The sequence below is a fragment of the Malaclemys terrapin genome, chromosome 16, assembly GCF_027887155.1.
Source record: "Malaclemys terrapin pileata isolate rMalTer1 chromosome 16, rMalTer1.hap1, whole genome shotgun sequence".
Lineage (NCBI taxonomy): Eukaryota > Metazoa > Chordata > Testudines > Emydidae > Malaclemys > Malaclemys terrapin.
The window spans coordinates 22,903,425-22,922,635 of NC_071520.1; the positions used below are offsets into that span (position 1 = coordinate 22,903,425).

Below are 19,211 nucleotides of genomic sequence, written 5' to 3' on the forward strand. Positions count from 1 at the left end.
TCCAATGATGAAAGAAGTCTGAATAGCAAGACAAGGCGGGTGAGGTAATACCTTTTAGTGGACCAACTTCTGTTGCTGAGAGAGGCACAAGATTTCGAGCTTACACAGAGCTCTTCTGGTCTCATGACTTGAAGACCCGAAGAAGAGCTCCATGTAAGCTCGAATGCTTGTCTGTCTCACTGCAGAAACTGACCACACATCTTCCACTGAAATTAATAGAGAACAGGTACAACCAGACACGCGGTTGTGTACTACTCACCTTTGTCACTTGCTGAGTGGCCCATTACTCACAAGTCTTGTCGAGGAGGGATAACACTGGTATGATTGGCTGTGTAGCTTTAATGGCATTTAGGAAGTATGGGCCCACACTGAGGGAAGAATTAGATGCCTGGTATTTTTCTTATTTTTTTTATCCTCAGCTATATTTTCAGAGCTGTGCGCAGAACGGAGGAAATGGATTATAATGCACTAGGAAATGCCTCAAGAACGTGGCCCAGGACCAAACACCTTTATCAGCAAGATGACAGGGCGAAATTACCCACCTTCTAAATATATTTTTGAAAGCACCAACGTGAAAGAGAGGCTGCTTTACCACCCATATTAGGGGAAGACACCACAAAACTATCCCCTCTCACAGGATGAGATGAAAAGGGGAAACAGTTTCCAAATATGACTTGTCTTATAGGAACCCAATATGTTACATCAATTCTCCCTGACAGCTGTGGAGGGAGGCAAAGCCATTCCTTGGGTACAGCAAATCGGGGCTTTGGGGGCCCCTGCGGGCCGGCGCGGTCGGTCCCGGAAGACACGGATTCGTCACTTCTGCCCCGGGCCCCGCACCCCTCTAAGGACGGCCCTGGAGGGAGGTACCATAACACAGTGAATCCAAAGGTTCCATTTCACACACAGTCATGAGCAGATTAAGGCAAGAGCCCTAAAGTCTGTGCCTGGTGGTTAAGGGAGGGTGATGGGATGCCAAGGCCCAAATCCAGACCTGAAGCAAACAGGTGCATTCCCACCAGTTGCACTTATTCACACCAAGGATGAATTTTGCCCCAAACCTCTGTACGGTCCACAGAACGGACACAAAGTCATGAGTCCTATTTTATGGTTGGTGGAGGTGGGAGGGAGGCTAAGAGGAAAAAAATCTGCAGGACACTTGTGCCTGCACTATGATAAGGCTGGAGTGGTGGGGGCCAAACCTAAGTGTGTGAGAGAAGAACTGAAGGGAGGATTGGGACTTGTTGAAGAGTGAAAGTCTCTGCTCCTCCAGACTTCTATTCACCTCTGTTCAGTAGTGTGAATTTCCAACAGTTCCATCCATAAAGGTGGCAGTGGAGCTACCTTGGTAAAATGTCTAGGTTAGAGTACTGGACCGGGACTCAGGAGAGCCAGGTTCTATTTGTGGCTCTGCCATTGATCTGCTGTGTGACCTTCGACAAGGTCATTATCCTGGTTTGACAGCTGGGGAAACTGAGTCACCACCTGGGACAATGATATTGACCTCCTTTGTAGAGCACTTTGAGATCTACTACTGACAAGGGCTCTGTAACAGCTAGGTATTTATTATTAATAATTATTATCCCATCCATGCTAAAATTGTTCACAGAGGACCAAACCCACGTCTATGGAAGGCCTCCTGTAGACTTCAGTGGGCACTGAATCAGGCCCCATATTCTTAGGCTATTTTCCCCTGTCTGCTCTTTTTCAGTGTGTGCTTCATCACAAGAGTGAGATGCGAATAATGCATTTCTGGGAAATAATTACATGCTACAGAGTCTACAATCCTGCTAGTAATGTATTCGCTCTTAATAAATAAATAAATAAATAAAAGCACACTCTCCTTTAGTGCCCGCTAAAAAGACATCAGATCTAAATTAGCTGTTGGGTTGCAACACTCAGAATGAACCCAGTGAAATCAGTGTTCATTTGAGAGAGAGAATATTGAAATGACTTGACAATTTCAAACATTTACAGAGTTGGAGCATATTTGTGAACAACCAGTTCAGCTGGGGCTGTACAAACATGTCCTTCCAGTGAGTGTCTAGGGTTTTGCTAGCTGGAAATGGGCCCTGGGGCACTCATTACCTCCTCGGGTATTGTTTTAAATTCACATCGATGTCTAGATCCCCAACTGATAGAAATCAGCATTGTCCTATGGAGCAATGCCGATTTAGACCAGCTGAGGATCTGATCCTGCAATGTTTGCTTATAGGAATGACTGCAAGTTTGGTCACACCTCAGTAATTCTCTCAGCCCGGGGGATACTGAAAAGTGCAAGAGAGGCTGCATGTCAGAATAATCCATACAGTCCGATTAACTGAACATGGCAACAATCCCCTTCCGGAGTGGTTCTGGGGGTAACATTTTCAAAAGCTGAGCTCCCAGCCCAGTCTTAGAGATCACGTCCTCTGCACTTACTGTCATATTTCTAGGTTAACTCTAAGTTCATAATTGCTTTGATTTTCTATGGACTAAAACACTCTTCCTCTGCAGCACATAGAAAATTCAGTTAGCCAGATGCTGTATCTGTGCCTAACCATGTTTGTAAGGGAAGCCCTGACCTGATCAGACAGGTTTCAACAGAAGCAGGGTGAGATGATTTTTCTATAAAGACTTGAACGGTCTACAATCCAACTGTTTTTCAGACCAGTTTCTCCCACCTCCATATGCCCTCATTGTGACTGGTGAGGATTATGTGAAGCCCTCTTGCTGGGCCTAGAGTTGAATCTATGAAGACCGTTCTCTGAGGAGGGTTCCCAGCTGTGGAATTTGCTGCCTCTAACAGCCCAATGCATCCTGGATTTGGTAACCCTCACGGCACAATGCAAAGCCTATTTTCTTGTACTTAGGCACATTCTCAACCTACAAACAGGGAGTATTCCGACGGCTGGCTAGTACAGGTGATCATAAGGTCCAGTGATTTTGTTTGTTTTTCCATTGTTTGGCAATCTTTGCATGATATAATTAGTAATATAGTTACAGTAGGACTGCAAAGAAGCAGTCTAAATTTTTGTTAGGTGCAGCCCAGTGCAATGCCAAAGGGCTTGTTTAACAAACAAATAGTTTGCTGGAATAGAAGAATTTTTTTTTTAAACTTGTTTGCAAATGGTTGCCAGTTCTATTCGTACCTAATCCAGGGCAGAAGAGGCTGGGAGGCAGGAAACCTGGGTTCAGTTCCCTGCTCCTCCACAGACTCCATGGGCCAGATGTTTATAGGTATTTTAGTGTCTAAAGATGCACAAAGGTGCCCAGGTTTTTTTTCAAGAGCATGTAGTTGCCTAACGGCTACTGAATTCAATGGGAGTTAGGCAACTAGGTACTTTTTGCAAATCTTATTAGGTGACTAAATACCTTTAAAAATCTGGCCCTTAGTCCATATGCACCTCAGTAAAATAGGGGGTAATAGCACTTCCCTTGGGGGATAAGTTTGAAAGCCAGAGGAGAGAACTGGGAAAGCTGCCTCAGGAAGGATGTTACCTCAGTTGCCCCAGAGTACTCTATGTTAATATGCAATGGAATATTGTTCCCCTCAGTGTGGAAGAGGACTGGAATGTAGAGAACTGCAAGAACATTTTGTTCACAGAACTGCGCATGAAAATGTTCATTACCTCACTTCAGGCAATCTCATCCTCCTGAAATGTTGCTTTGGTGAAGAAATTTCAAGACAAAACGGTTTCCTTTGGGAAAGTCAGTCAAAATGGCTCCTGCTGACCAACCAGAGGCCAAGGGGTAACTTCTGCCAATCAGGGAACCAGAAGGAATACCATATGGCTTCCACCCTGTGACTGTTCCCAACTCCAAATGCACTGTGAAAAGCTGCCTTGAAGTTTTTGCAGAAATCTGCTTTGTGCAAAAAAACACTTCCTACTCAAATTTAACTCTCTCATTTATGCAAAACATTTCACATTACACATTACTCCTTACACTAGCAAACGGGTAGTTTTCAATTCTGGAGTCAAGTGTTTTGTACAACTCCAATAATGCAAGAGGAATCCTGAGCACACTCTTGTCCGTCACCCACACACGCACACCCATGCACCCTTGTGCTCTTTCTGATTCCAACGTCCATCTCTTACCGAGAAATCACGAATATTTATTCTCAGAAAAAATCTAATTTATCCAGATGACCCTTGTAAGAGATTTTAATTAAGAGAGTGAAATTCATGCATTTGTTTCTCCATACGTCTAGCAATAGAGTACTATGTACAAAAGTATGCCTTTAACATGATTACTCTAACATCTCTTTGCATATAATTCATTAATTAAAGCTTAAGTACATTTGGCATTAACATTTGACGACTACAGAAGTGTCCTTTCTTGCTCAAGAATACAGCTTGAAAGAATTTTTCTAACATGCCCATTGCCTGTTGTGCATTTTCACTATTCGACAAGGAGTTTTAACCTGGATAACGTGGCCTCCACTTATTCATCATGAAACGAGAATCACAGGCATAACTTAACCAGGAAATTCTACAAGCCTAACCAGCCAAACAGATGTTATTTGGGAATGAATAAAATCCCGCTTGGAATATGCCTTCCCACTTTGTTTCATCAAAGGGAAACATTTTGCATGTAATGTATTCAAGACACATCTTGAGAAATAGCATTTTCCAGCATGGTGGCTCACCCAACTTCTTTAAGAGAGGAGGAAAAAAGCCATCGGGACCAATAACCATACACAATTAAAGCGCCCTAACCTTAGCTAAATGATTATTAAGCTGGCCAGAGAAGTTACATTCCTTGAAGTGTGCCAATCGACTTCTATTCTGGCTGTAATATAATAGTTATAATGGAATATTTTATGCAGATTATGCACATTACCGATTTCTTATGTCTACTGCACAGCGATGGCCATTGTGACACTACAGTTTTAAATTGGACACGAGGAAAGAAATAACCACTGTAATTCGTGTTGGCTGGTCTAGCAGAAAAGCTTTGGTTGGCAGGGCACTTTGCTTTAACGTAACAAAACGGCATTGCTAAATCTGCTATTCTCATTACAAATGGTTGAAATCGGAAAGGATTCAGAGGCTGAGGTCACTCGGATGCCGTGGCAGAGTCATTACTGAATTTCTCCCGCTCTGATTACAAAGAGTGCACACTCAGTCCATTAATTTGTAGTGTGGAAACTAAAAATCAATGGGGTGCTACTTAAAACCACTTTTGTAATAATTATAATCCTGCATGCTGATGTACACATGCAAAGGGAGCATGTGAGCTGCTGAAGAGCCAAAAGAAGATAGGAAAATATCCAATTTGTTGAGCCATATCTCAGAAAAGGGAAAATGGGAAAACTCAGCCCACACTAAAACATTTGGGGCAAAATCCTGGCCCCACTGAAGTCAATGAGAGTTTTGCCACTGACTTCAATGAAGACAGGGTTTTGCCCCCAGAAACTTAACTGCAACCGGAGGCCCAGGACGAATGTGGGAAGGCCAAGGGTTTAGCAATGATCCATTCAAGAGAGGCATTTAAGTTTTCCTTAATAAACTCATTTCACGCTGGCACTACTAGAACGTTGGTGCAATAAGAATGGAAGAGAAGTGTATTAGTGGTCCAGGATGGAACCTGGGAGAAGTTATGTTTGATGGAGTAAGGTATTTCAGAGGCAATACTATGTGACCTATTTACACCGTATGTTATGTACTAAATTGCACAACTCGGCTAAAAATTGAACGCTGTGTCCTTCCTCTGGTGGCTGCAGAGGGGATCTTGAGGGCAGCCTGGTGGTGGAAGTCTGTGACGGGTTGGATCACAGAACTCCCCTTGGGAGCTGCCACCCGATGTGCCAAGACTACTTCTGCCCCCTGCTTTCCCTGCCAGCTCGGGACCCCAGCACCCTGTCTTGCTGAGCCAGACACCCCCATCTGCTCCAACAAAGACCCAGGGTCTGAATTACTTGCCCCAAAGCTGCAGATTTACCTGAAAGCAGCTAACAGAAGTCTTCCTGTCTTTAACACTCAGATGCCCAACTCTCAATGGGGTCTAAACCCAAATAAATCCATTTTACCATGTATAAAGCTTATGCAGGGTAAACTCATAAATTGTTCACCCTCTATAACACTGATCAACAGATATGCACAGTTGTTTGCTCCCCAGGTATTAATACATATTCTGAGTTAATTAATAAGTAAAAAGTGATTTTATTAAATACAGAAAGTAGGATTTAAGTGGTTCTAAGTAGTAACAGACAGAACAAGGTAAGTCACCAAGCAAAATAGAATAAAATGCACAAATCTATGTCTAATCAAACTGAATACAGATAATCTCACCCTCAGAGATGCTTCAGTAAATTTTTTCCTCAGACTGGACATCTTCCAGGCCTGGGCACAATTCTTTCCCCTGGTACAGTTCTTGTTCCAGCTCAGGTGGTAGCTAGGGGATTCTTCATGATGCCTCCTCTCCTTCCTTTGTTCTCTTCCACCCCTTTATATATCTTTTGCATAAGGCAGGAATTCTTTGCCCCTCTCTGGGTTCCCACCCCCTCTTTCTCAATGAAAAGACATCAGGTTAAAGATGGATTCCAGTTCAGGTGACATGATCACATGTCACTGCAAGACTTCATTGCCCACTTGCCAGCGCATAGGTATACAGGAAGACTTACAGGTAAAACACACCCATCTAAAGACAATTGTCCTGGTTAATGGGAGTCATCAAGATTCCAAGCCACCATTAATGGCCCACACTTTGCATAATACAATAGGCCCTCAGAGTTATATTTCATATTTCTAGTTTCAGATACAAGAGTGGTACATTTATACAAATAGGATTATCACACTCAGTAGATTATAAGCTTTGTAATGATACCTTACAAGAGACCTTTTGCATGAAGCATATTCCAGTTACATTATATTCACTCATTAGTATATTTTTATAAAACCATATAGACCGCAGCGTCACAAAGTCTAGTTCCCTTGGGTCAGATTCCTGTGGTTTTTACCAGGAAAAAAGTATTGGGCTTCCTGGGAAAAGGCTCAGATAGGAGAGGATGCATTATACACTGCTGTGTGAAAATGCATTGTCAATATTTGCATATTCACTATTATCCAATTGCATTTTCTATTAAGAGGTTTGCAAATATTACAAGGGAACGCACTTGCCAATCTTGCACCTCACCCCATTGTGCCCTGGGTTACACAAAAACAGCCCACTGCAAACAATGGGATTGTATGGGTGTATCTCAGGACAGAATCTGAGTCATTATATATATATGTAAATGATGCATAATAAGTTGTTTTTCAAACCCACAAAGACCAACTTGATGACAAATGGAGCCGCCCGGCTCCACCATGCCCAGTCACCAGGAGATATATAGTATAATTAAAAACAGTTCAATTTAAACTCTTCCTTCCTCTCCTCATCCCCACCCCATTTATGTGACAGAAACCAACCAAAACCAGAAAATTCATACAAGCATGACATCAACTTCTGTTGGGGAGAGAGACGAGCTTTTGTACTTACGCAGAAGAGCTCTCGGTAAGCTCAAAAACTTGTCTCTCTCACCAACAGAAGTCGGCTCAATAACAGATATTACCTCACCCACCTTGTCTCCCTAATATCCTGGGACCGACACAGCTACAATAACACCGCATACAAATAACTGTGATATCTCTGATGCCTCTGCATGGTGGGTAGATGATGACTGTTTAATGCTGACCCCACATCGGCCAATGCAGTAAACACTCTTTCATCCATAGTCATTTATGTCAAGAGAACTACAGGGATCTCAGCTCAGTATGAACTATTATGTAAGCTGTAGTAGTGCCGTGTCCATGATATGCTAGCACCCTTGCTTTTCAAATGAGACAACACAATCTCTGCCTTGATATGTAAAATATGTACTGCAACACACAGCGGGGAGAGTTAACTGGAACCTATTGACCTGAATGTTCAACATCTTTAGCTCTGTCAGTCTGTGACATAGATAGCGCGATTTAGTCAAACGGTTTCACAAGCGCTCACATTGTTCTTGCGCTGAAAAGTGCTTCAACAAAACAATGACACCCTTCTGGTATTTGCTCCTTCCGCTTGTGCCATGGCTGAATAGTACAGCGGCATGTAAGATGGTAATGTACGCCCCACACCTGTCTGCAAAGCTTCACACAGGCCACAAACTAGCAAAGGTGTCCATTCTACTGTGTTTCCAGGCAGAGAGATATAACTAAGCAATTAAAGAACAGAATTAACTTTTCACATGCAGGTTGGTGTGTACTGCAATGGAGCCAACGTACAGTACAACATGCCAGTTACTCAGCTACCATTTGAGTGGAAGAGCAGACCCTCACATAGGGGCCTTTGCTCAAAACTACATGTTTGTAACCAGAGTTGAATATTAGCAATGAGGCGCTAAACAAACCTCTTTCAGATATATGGGGGATCCTTTTCCTTACCTGTGTGAAATCAGGAGTAATTCCATTCAGCTCAGTGGAGTTACACCTTTGTAAAACTGGTGTTAGGAAGAGAAGAATTAGGTCCATCAAGTGCATCCTGAGGGTCAGACTCCAACCTTAAACCCTAAAACCACCCTGAGAACCACGCTCTGATTGTGCCATTGAACATTTTCTGTACTTATAAAATTACTTTCTCAGCCATTCCAGATATATTCTCCTTACAACTAACTGCAACTGGAATGGATTCCATGGGTGAAGTCAATGAAACATGTTGATATTCAGCTGGAAGAAAATAAAAGAAAAAAGAAAAGGAAAGTCGACTTTTTCCCTAGCTATTATTTTTGGCCCTATCATAGATGCATTAACAGAAAAGGCAGGCAATATGATCTATGAACGGTTGGGTTATTTGTAATGCACAACCATTACTAGCTGCACGTATGCAAATAGCATCACTTGGCTAACTCTGCACAAGAGCAGCTAGAGGTAGAACTTGCGATTCAAGTCAAAATCATGGCTGTGCTTGGTGAGCTAAAGGAACAGCCCTACTAATAAAAGGAACCTATAGCCACACAAGCAGAGGTGCCTTGCCAGGGATGCACCTGCCCCTAGATTTGACCCTAACTGACCAGTTCTATTAGTCTATCATGACTAACTTGTAACTCTAAGAAATGCTTTGCACATATATAATCAATTTGTGCAGGGCTCATACAATGGTCACCATTACCATGTAGTTGTACAGGAGAGGGAGCGCCGAGGTTTTCCCGTGTACTTCGAATATGAAATAACTGTGAAATCTCTGAGGCCTGTGAATGTGAAGCAAGTTACGACATTGTAATGGTGAGCTCTGTAAGTCAATACAGAATCCATCCACCTGTCTCCAGCTCAGCCCGTAATGCCCTGGGAACGGCAGGGGTCTCAGACGAATATGTACTACTACTTAAACTATGGTTGGGCACTGTCCACAGTGTGCTAGTTGATACAGACTTGACAGAAGCTAGAGATGGAACAAAGCTTTAAGATCATCTCATTCAGTTCCCTGCCAGTGCAGTATATTTCCTAGAGCTTTGTCCAGTCTAGTTATAAAAGTCTCAAGCAACCAGACTTCCACCAACTTCTCTTGGGGGCCTATTCCATACTATGGCTTCCTGTGCTGCAGTCTAAGTCTAATCGGAATAGTTCAGGTGAGATTTATTATTATGGAATTCTTCACGTAGAGACAGTGGAGTGTGCTTCTGTCTATAAGGCGCATAATTCAGATTGCTTTAGTGAGCACTAATGGGGACCTTATTCAATCTTTTAGAAAGAGTTGATTTGGGGATTTCCCCCCCGCACCCACCCAATTTTGCTTCATGCTTTATTGCCTGACTGATTTATTTCCTTTCACCGCTGTGTAAGTTAGAGAGGAAAGCAGAGCTGCTCGACAGCATGATGCCCTGTTGCTGAACTCAGCTGTTTATGGATTCTAGCAGATGTTTCTGCTTCTAAGATTGTAAGAAAAATACACCCCCTCCCCCCCGGCTATGCATCATTTTGTCCCTTTATTTTCCACCTCTTCCAAATCACAAGGCAGCATTACCATAGCTGCGAAAATATCCCCAAATATGCCAAGTGACACGGATAAATAAGAGCTGACCTGAACTAAAATCAGAACTTGTGCTTTTATGTGCAAAGAGGAAAATAAACAGAAGTGTCAGTCCAGGAAAGTGCCGCACCACAGAGAGATTTTCCTAGATAACCTAGTTAACAAAGACAGCTTATTAGAGGAGAAGATGCAGGGGACTGCAGCATGCAAGTGGCAGTAATGGACTGGCCTTCCGCAGGACATGCAGGTGACAGTCAGACTGCTGCTCTATGCATGCCAAGAGCTCGGTAAAAAACACACCCACCAAACAGACGTCACTTGAGCCCCAGGTTGGAAAGCAGATAGAAAGTACATTTTCTAGTCACTCTGAAAGATGCTTATTTTGTTAAAAATCAAAAGCATCATCTCACCCTAGACTTTGTAAATTACAGTTATTATTGAGTCAGTCTCTCAATATGGAATGGATATAAAGTCATGCCATTCTTGTGTGATTGCACAATCCGATTCAATTTAGTATATTCTACTGTGGGCGCTATTTACATACTAATGAAACAAAACAACGGTCAGAATACATACAGCCAGAATGGAATGCTAGGATGGTAGCCAGGAGGAACTGAGGTCTCTAAGCCGGGCCAGGATATTACATGCGATGGCCAAACCACAAAAGGTTTAGATCGTTTGGTTTGGATAATCGCCTAAAAAGCTTTTCCGAACTATCCAAAGCTGCCGAGCCAGCAAATCTAAGCAGAAAATCTCCTGAGAAGGGGCTTTTTTGTGAAGTTTCTAGGTGGGCCAGAAGTGCCCTAAGACCAACCTGCCTTGCGGTTCTTCAGCCCTTCTGCTTCCAGACAGAACCAGCAATTGCAGAGGAGGCAAATGTAAAATATAAAGTGTGTATTGAACTTTTGGAACCTGCTAAGAGATCATGGATGGTGCTTATTATATCCAGTCCAGTTTGCTCATCCCTAGTTATTATTTTCTTCTCTATGAACCCACACAGCACTAGCCCGTCCCTTTGACTAAGGCAAGACACTCTCCCTCATGCAGGCTGGGAGTGGTGTTTCCAACAGCACTCAGCATTGGGTCCACCTCTGCTCCAATGGGAGCTTGACTATTGACTTCAAGGCCAGCAACGATTGCTTTTGAAAATCCCATGCTGGTCTATGATGCCCTATTTTGACCTTTAAAGAGAAGGGAATGAATGGAATGCAGCAGCCAGAAGGAAGAAACCACTTTTCCTTTGGTATCCTCTGTACCAGCCAGGCCAGTGATCCTCAAACTTTTTACCTTGCGCGCGGCCCCCCCCCCCCTTGCTTCACCTCCCCATTGAGCTGGGAGCGGGACCGTGGCCCGGGAGCGGGGGGATGCAGACAGGGGCAAGGGAGCCGAGAATGGGGCCACAGCTGGGAGCGGGAGTGGACTTTTGGATAGAGGCTGAGGCCTGCAGCCAAGGCTGGGTGCAGAGCCCTTGGGCGCAGGGCGGGCAGCCGGGACCATGGACATGGGGCCAGGGCCGGGGCCAGGAGTGGAGCTGGGCGTTGCTCCCTCCCCACCCCCTGTGGGGGCTGGTCCAGGCCCCAGCCATGCTCCCTCCAACATTACTCTGTGCCCCTCTAGGGGAGCGCACCCCACAGATTGAAGACCTCTGAGCTATGCAGATCCTATTTGTCTTTTGCCTTGGCCTGAACCTTTTCTAATAACTCAGGCCACATAAATTTATGTCGGATTCCATGTGAAGTCCAGGAGAAACTCCTGATAGTAAACAGCTCTTTAAAAGAAGAGTCTGTTTGCTCACCCTCCCATCTACCTCGGAGGGTTGCAGCTTGTTGCCATGAGAGCTGCGGTGGTTATTATTACGCTGACGTTTGATACGTCCGGAGCCGAATCAGTCAAAGTATGGAACAGAAAGGGTAATGTAGCCTCCGCAAAACACTCGTTTCACATGGATTGCCACAGAATTTACTTTTCCTTAACGCTCAAGAGAGCTCCCCTTGACACTGCTTTAGTCGTGCTTCACTGGCCTGCTGCCCCGCCACCCCACCACAAGCTCCAAAGAAGCCAGAGAATGAAAAACAAACCTTCTCCAGCAAGACAGCAGGTGCATGCATCTATGGCGGGCATAAGGGCTGGGGCTACAGTCGCTGAACATACCCCTGATTTTCCTCGACCTTAGAAATAGATTGCTTCCTTCCCTGATACGGGAAGAGTTCAGGGGGCTTTATACCCCGTGACCCTGCCTAGATGAACGCTCCAGGCATTTACAGCAGCGAGAGAGCGTCCTCACGAAAGCTTCCTTGGGGAAGCAACCTTGTAACCCTAGACTTCTGTGGCCTAGAAAACACGCTATTACAATGTGCAGCTGGCAGCTCCTCCGCCGTCTGTGCAGATGTCCTGGCACTCACATGATTCATTGGAGGATTCTTTGCCGTGGTTTGCCCTGTATAAGGCACGGGGGGTGGGGGAGGGGTTAACCCTAAATTGCAGAGACAACAGGCAGAGAGAAATTCGATGAGGTAAGGAAATAAAAGGGGAAGGGAATACTTTTAAAGACGCAGATAAGGATTTAGCTGTGTGATTTCTACTGACGTTAAGGACAGATACACAGGTACAATCCCATGTGTCACGCTGAGCAGACAGATTCACTTCACAGTACAACTCAGGGATGACCAACACTGGGAGCTCTGAGGGTCACACTGGTACCTTGCCAGTAGCCCAAGGGCTGCGCCCAATTTGCTCTAAAATGTGCATAGTATTTAAAAGAAAATATTCAGCCGACCATGTTTGCTCATACGCAACCTCCTGGATAAAGGAATGGAAATTGTTAGTCACGTGGGTTCATCGGCAGTAAAAACCAGAGGCCGCTCAGCTTTCTCCCATGGCTAACTAGCCAGTTTATGCATACAAATGTTTGCAGGCACAAATCCAGTGTCTGTTGTAAATTTACCCCATGAAATCCTGTGGTCTTTTCCCATTGCCTAATATCACAGCAGTGGTACGTGCCATCCCGACTCAAGTACCCCACAGAAGAACAACTCCAAAGAGAAACCCTGATCCTTAAGCACCAAACATCTGGATACCCAGTGCAAGCAGCAGCGATCCCTGATCAAACCTCAGTCAGTGGGTGGCTTAATTCACTGCCACCCGGCCTCTGACCTTTGTGAGATTCCTGGTTAATTGATCACAAACTGTGCAGGCTGGAGAGGATACAGGCTCTCAAATACTACCTTGGTATGTGAGAGGGTGAATGTTGCCGGGGACTGCTTATCTCCAGGTGAAATATAAAGCCAGAAACACAAACCATCACCCAATGTGTTACTACTTTGAAACACGCTGATCATATGCCCTAGTTTTTTAATCACAAGAGCACTTTTGCTTCATGCTTGAGTCACTTGATCTATCAGCATCATATGAGGCCAAGGACCTGCAGAGAATTCTAATGGCTTTTTTGGTTTCCTCTGCATCCTGATGATATGAAATGCAACTCGGTAACATCATCAGCTCATTCTGTACGACTGCAGAGATTCTCAGCCTGCTAAAACGATGTGTTATGTGTGTTGGGGGATGGGACTAAATGACTGACACAGTCTGATATGTGAGCGGGAAGTACTCTCCCCGAGTATGGCTCTTTATTAGGCAGATGGCTAGAGAGCCATAAATCCACAGGTCCCTCAAAGGTTCAGGGCCAAGGGGATGAAGCGTTACATTGTAGTAGTTTTCCATCAGGTCAGTTTTTCTAACAAGTTTCTTCATTCTCCCACACTCACTTCCTCTACCCAGTTAGATACACAACCAATGTTAGACAACAAAGCAGGATTCCCTTACAAGCACCAAGTGACTCCTTGCCACCACTGACTGCTCTGACTCTCTCTCTCTCACACACACACACACACACACACACACACACACACAATGGAACAAATTCATCCTTGCACTGGCCCAGATACCAGCACAAGGATGGAAGGAAGGCAGTTTGTGCCTGCCTCATTCAGGCGCTTCGAGGGCTCTATCAGCTTCCATATCAAGCCAAAGTAGCCTTTAGTTGCATCCTGGCTGCAATGGTCCCTAGGGGGCCTTTTGAGAGGACAGAATCTCCGGAGCACAGGCTTTCCCAGTCAGGTCCCGTCCCACGTTTTCTCAATGTCCTCTACTCTGATGCTGCTCCACCTTCCACTCCACCCCCTGATCTGTCCTGGAACACCTTGTGTCTGGGGTTGCTGTGCGGGTAACTTAGAGCTGGCTTCCCATCCGTCCCCCTTCTGCACTGAGGCTATTCCCAGGGAGCATGGGGAAGGCCTTAAACTGGCCATATGTCCCCTAGGCTGGTGCTAAGAACGGCAGGGAGATGATGCACAAGACAGGACATTTAAGTAGTTAAGACAGCAACCAAAATCTGCTCATCTATCTTTAGGACACATTTCAGTTCAGCCAACTGTCCCCTGGAAAAGAGAACCGACAAGGGACACTAACTGCAAAAGGAGTTGTTTGTGTTCCACTCCCCCTAATCAATAGGTTGTTATCTTAATCACAGGTCAAATGGAGCTCAGAATAGGTTATGTTATTGGGCACCTAGGCACTGTTGGGTTCAAGCTGCTTCTGGCAACAAAAAGTCACTCTGTTTTAACGGTGGAATCTTTCTTGATGAGCAGAAGGTAATGTGTGTGCTATGGCCTTGGGGTTTCAGAATACAAGTTTATGGAGCCTGGGAACGTGTGGTTTACCTAAATTCTCGGGAGTTCATAGTACATCATTTTAAATCGGAATAAAATACACCCCCTCATGGTTTTGTTATTGTGTATCAGGCACCATGAATATGAATATACAGTCCTTGTCCCTGAAGAGCTTACAATATAAATACACAAACAACATACAAAAGGGTGGGGGGGGGATGCAAGAAAAAGCAAAGTGACCCAAGGGGGAAATTAATAGCATCTAGTCACTTCCACAATTGTTTAGGTTTTATCTGTTTTTTTTGTTTTTGTTTTTTAATTTAAAATCCATTTTGTTTCATCCATGCTTCTTTGAAGGACAGCAGTAGTGTTTACAGGCCCTTAGGAAGATATTATCTCCTAGTTCAGCAAAGCACTTGAAATCAAGGGTGAGTTTGTGCTTGTGTGCTTTGCTGCATCAGGACCTTAGTTTTAAGGAATCTGAAAGAGCAAAGTGTGGTGGTGTAGCAAATAAGGGATTCCAGGTGATGGGGGCTGCCCAGAAGAAAGGCATAAAGGGCAGATTTTCCTATGTGTGTGCTCGACAAAGTCATTGCAGCATCAACACTGTATCATCACATCATGATTTTGCAAAGAAACCCTGTGGATCACAGTGAACAATGGGATGCAATCACGTTTTGCTGGCCCAGAATAATTTTCAGGAGACCGTATTTCATAGTACACCGAGAATCAGGATGGTTCTACCAAACTGGGGCTGCATAACTGCCCAACAGGAGAACCAATTGTTTTTTAGATAGGTTGCAAAGCAGGGGGAAGACTGTACAGCTTTCAAAGACCTCTCCTTCTCTCTCTCTGCTAAACTGGTTCTCTGAGCTTTACTGGAACGGAGCTGATCGTGCTAGGAGGAAAAACACTATACTGTGCATCTGGCTATTATCTCCACGGCAAGCTGTGTGAACAGATCCCATTTTCGTAACACATCTGAGAAATAAAAATCTTTATTTGCTTCGTTTCAACAGCCCTTTTGCACCGATCATGGAAAACATCTTTCTCCGCTCAAATAAGTTTACAAGTTCACTGAGTTTCAGCAGGAGAAGCTTAAACTACGTGGAAGCTGAAACTCCCAAGCAGAACCTCACATTTTCTAATCTGACCTTACCCACCAGAATGTTTTACATTGTACAGACAAGCTACATTGCTACGCTACTTTGAAAAAACCGGTGGCAATTCAGAAAGACTCCATTAGAGGCCTGAAATCCTCAGCCAAATTAAATTAGCTTAATAGAATATTTGTGCTTTGCACCGAGAGGGCTCCAAATGACACTCAATAACAATCATAATGTCCATCGCTCGGCATGCATCCCCCATGGAAAATCAGTAGAGACACCTAACTGGCACTCATTGTGTTCAGTGAGGAAATCCCATTAATACTACTTCATATAGTAAAAGCTGTATTTCAGTACATTAGCTGGTATATACTTCCACAGTGGTTGAAGAGCTAATGGCGTCAAGGTTTCGGTCTATCCAATTCTTCCTAATGCATTAATATTCCATTCAAACCTAGCCCAGTCATGCTTTTGAAAGAAAAGGGCTATTTACATGTGCAAATGCAAGAGGTGTTAATTAACACATTCACTTTTATTTGCATAATCAGTGTTAAAAATATTTTTATAGGTTAATTAGACATGATGCAAATTGGATTAAGAAGATTTAATTTGGGTTTTGATAACCTGACTATTATATTTCCACAGCTGTAAATACATTTGGCATTATACGCTGGTTCTAAAGCCCTGGTTTGCTTTTCAAACACCGTTATTTGGCAGACTTAAATGATTTATACTTTCTCTTTTCTCCTGCAACCTCTCTATTGCAAATCCCACTAACTGCAGTGATATCTAGCAGAGATGGATTGAGCCAGAAAGCCGCTCGTGGCAACAGATGTTTTGACACTTTATGCAAGTCTACCATTTGCTATGCACTCTCGTTGTCCGGGCACAGAGTAAAAACATGATTACAACTTCCTCAAACTCCCCTGTGCCTGAAGGAATAGTGCACAAATCTTCAGACCAATTGCAGGGGATGTCACAAACCAAGCTAAGGTGGATTGAATGTTTATGACCCTCTGCAACAAGGTTGGGCTAAGACTTGAGGTAGTAATGAAACACCAACCCAAGCAAGCATCACATGGTTTTATATGGATCAGACATTTGCACAGATCTAATACACAGGAGAGCAGTAAGCATTCGTTATGGTAATGTGCAATGAGAGCCAAACTAGCTTCCATTGAAACATATGATATAATTCTTATTGTCTGAAATGGGAGAAGACACGACCTGAGAAACAGTCACAAACGGGTATGTTACAGCTGGATTAACTCTTAACAAAAACATACAACACAGAAACATAGGAATCGCCATTCTGATCAAACCAGTGCTCCCTGGAGTCCAGTATTCTGTCTCTGACAGTGGTTAGTACTAGATGAGTCAATAAAAGGTGCAAGAAACACTGCATTGGACACAGGGTGGATTTCTTCCTTTGCCCAGGCAGTTAGTGGTAGGCTTATGCCCTAGAGCATCAGCATTTATACCTCATCTGGTTTTATCTTATCAAATGTACTCATTATCCATACAAGTTTCTATGCCTCATGGTGAGAAGGAAGGCAGACTCCTCCTCCCGGTATATCTCAGAGTGACCCAACCAGGCACAGAGGACTTCAAGCTGGAAAAATTCTGGGAGAAAATAATTGTCCACATATGGCACAAAACCAAACCAAACCAAACCACCCAAACTTTTTTTATTATACTGAACATTGTCAATACCGAAAGCTTTGCATGAGGATCCCACACTAATGCTTACGAGTTATCAAGGCTCATTATAAAAGAGTTCATTGGCGACTTGATGGACCAACCACGGACGAAACAAGGTCAAAGCTATCAAGCCAGACAAATCTATGCTCAGTAAAGACCTTTCAAAGACATTCATGCTGAAAAAAATAGCTCTATTCTATTCGTTTCAGCTTAAACTGAGGAGTTTTATTGTCTGAAAAGTGAGATGCCCAGTTATAGATCAGCAGATGGTGCCGTAGTTAACATAAGTGTCTCCAGATTTCCAGGCTGTAAGTTTAATAGCTCTACTAAGTAGTGGTTAACATGAGCCCTCAGTCTTTCAAGCAATGGATGGCAACAGGGATATAAATGAGTGTAATGCTGAGCAGATGTGAGCGTTCTTACCTGTTCCTTGAATTTGGTGCTATCCTTTGACAGCTAACGGTCGTGGTTGAATGTTTTCCACCATTCCCCACCTCCTGCTTCACGTCCCATTGCCGGGGATCGCTTGTCTTCGCGCTCAGAATATTCACGCCCTTCTTCACCTTGGCCCTGTTGGGAGCAGCAATTGTGAAATATTTAGAAGAGGGTAATTCATGACTGTGGCCTTCCTAATGTAGCTCAAAAAAATTCAATAGATCAGCATTAAGGAAAACATTGAAGGTGTTTTTAAATCCATTTGAACCTGGTAAAGATAGCAGGAGGGATAACATTAATGCAGACCAAAAAAAACCGAGGTGTCCTTGTGGCAATGGTAGGTCAGTCTTGGTAAAGCACCCCCATCCTTTCACGTATTTATACCTGCTCCTGTATTTTCCACTTCATACATCTGACAAAGTGGGTTCTAACCCATGAAAGCTTATGCCCAAATAAATGTGTTAGTCTCTAAGGTGCCACAAGGATGCCTCGTTTTTTTTGCTGATACAGACTAACACGGCTACCACTGAAACCTGTCATTAATGCAGACCTGAGCTTTGTCTACCAATGGCAACCTTTTAATTGTATTGAAAGGATAAATTAACTATATTTCCATAGTCTCAGACTTTAAGGCCAGAAGGGACCATCATGATCATACCATCTTCATGTTGTGAAGCTTTTTGAGAAAGCCAGGTTCTCTGGGGGTGGTTTATGACAGCAACTGTGAATGTAAGAAAATTTACACACCAGATTCTTTCCCCCATTTCTGCAAAAATTCCCCACTTAGGTAGAAATTTGCGGAAGTCCCACACAAAGTCCTAGGAACCCAAACTTAGGCTATGGCTACTACAGGGCATACAGCGGCACGGCAGCATCGAAGCAGCGGCACCATTATAGTGCTGCTAGTGCAGATGCTTCAAGCTGGTGGGAGAGAGCTCTCCTGTTGACTTACCTACTGCAGCCCCCGCGAGTGGGGGTAGATACGGCAGTGGGAGAAGCTCTCCCGCTGACATAGCGCTGTCCACACCAGCGCTTAGGTCGGTGTAACTTACATTGCTCAGGGGGTGGCTTATTCACACCCCTGAGTGACATAAGTTATACTAACATAAGAGGTAGTATGTACATAGGCGTGGATACATCATAGGAGTCTCATTTGGACTCTTTCCACTGGCATGGATTTCAGTAGCAGCTCTTTGAAGCAATCTTCTTCCTTCCTTCTGATATACTTGTAGTTCTGTGGCATTAATAGTGCATTGGTTCATATTCTTGCTTTTTGTCTTTTGGGTCCTCTCATTCTATAATGCCATTCTAAGGAGATTCTCTTTTG

The 19,211-nt window shown here is 43.9% G+C and overlaps 1 protein-coding gene across 2 annotated transcripts in view; it reads right to left on the bottom strand.

The window, feature by feature from the left end:
• The window catches only part of TMEM132C (transmembrane protein 132C), a 310,537-nt gene that overhangs the window by 114,326 nt on the left and 177,000 nt on the right, over window positions 1–19,211 (bottom strand). For both annotated transcript variants that reach the window (XM_054007021.1, XM_054007020.1), the window contains one exon: window positions 17,873–18,019. Coding sequence is in view for 1 of the 2 variants with exons in the window: in XM_054007020.1 (XP_053862995.1) it covers window positions 17,873–18,019 (147 nt within the window). In the remaining variant the exon portion in view is untranslated. The remainder of the gene's footprint in view (window positions 1–17,872; window positions 18,020–19,211) is intronic.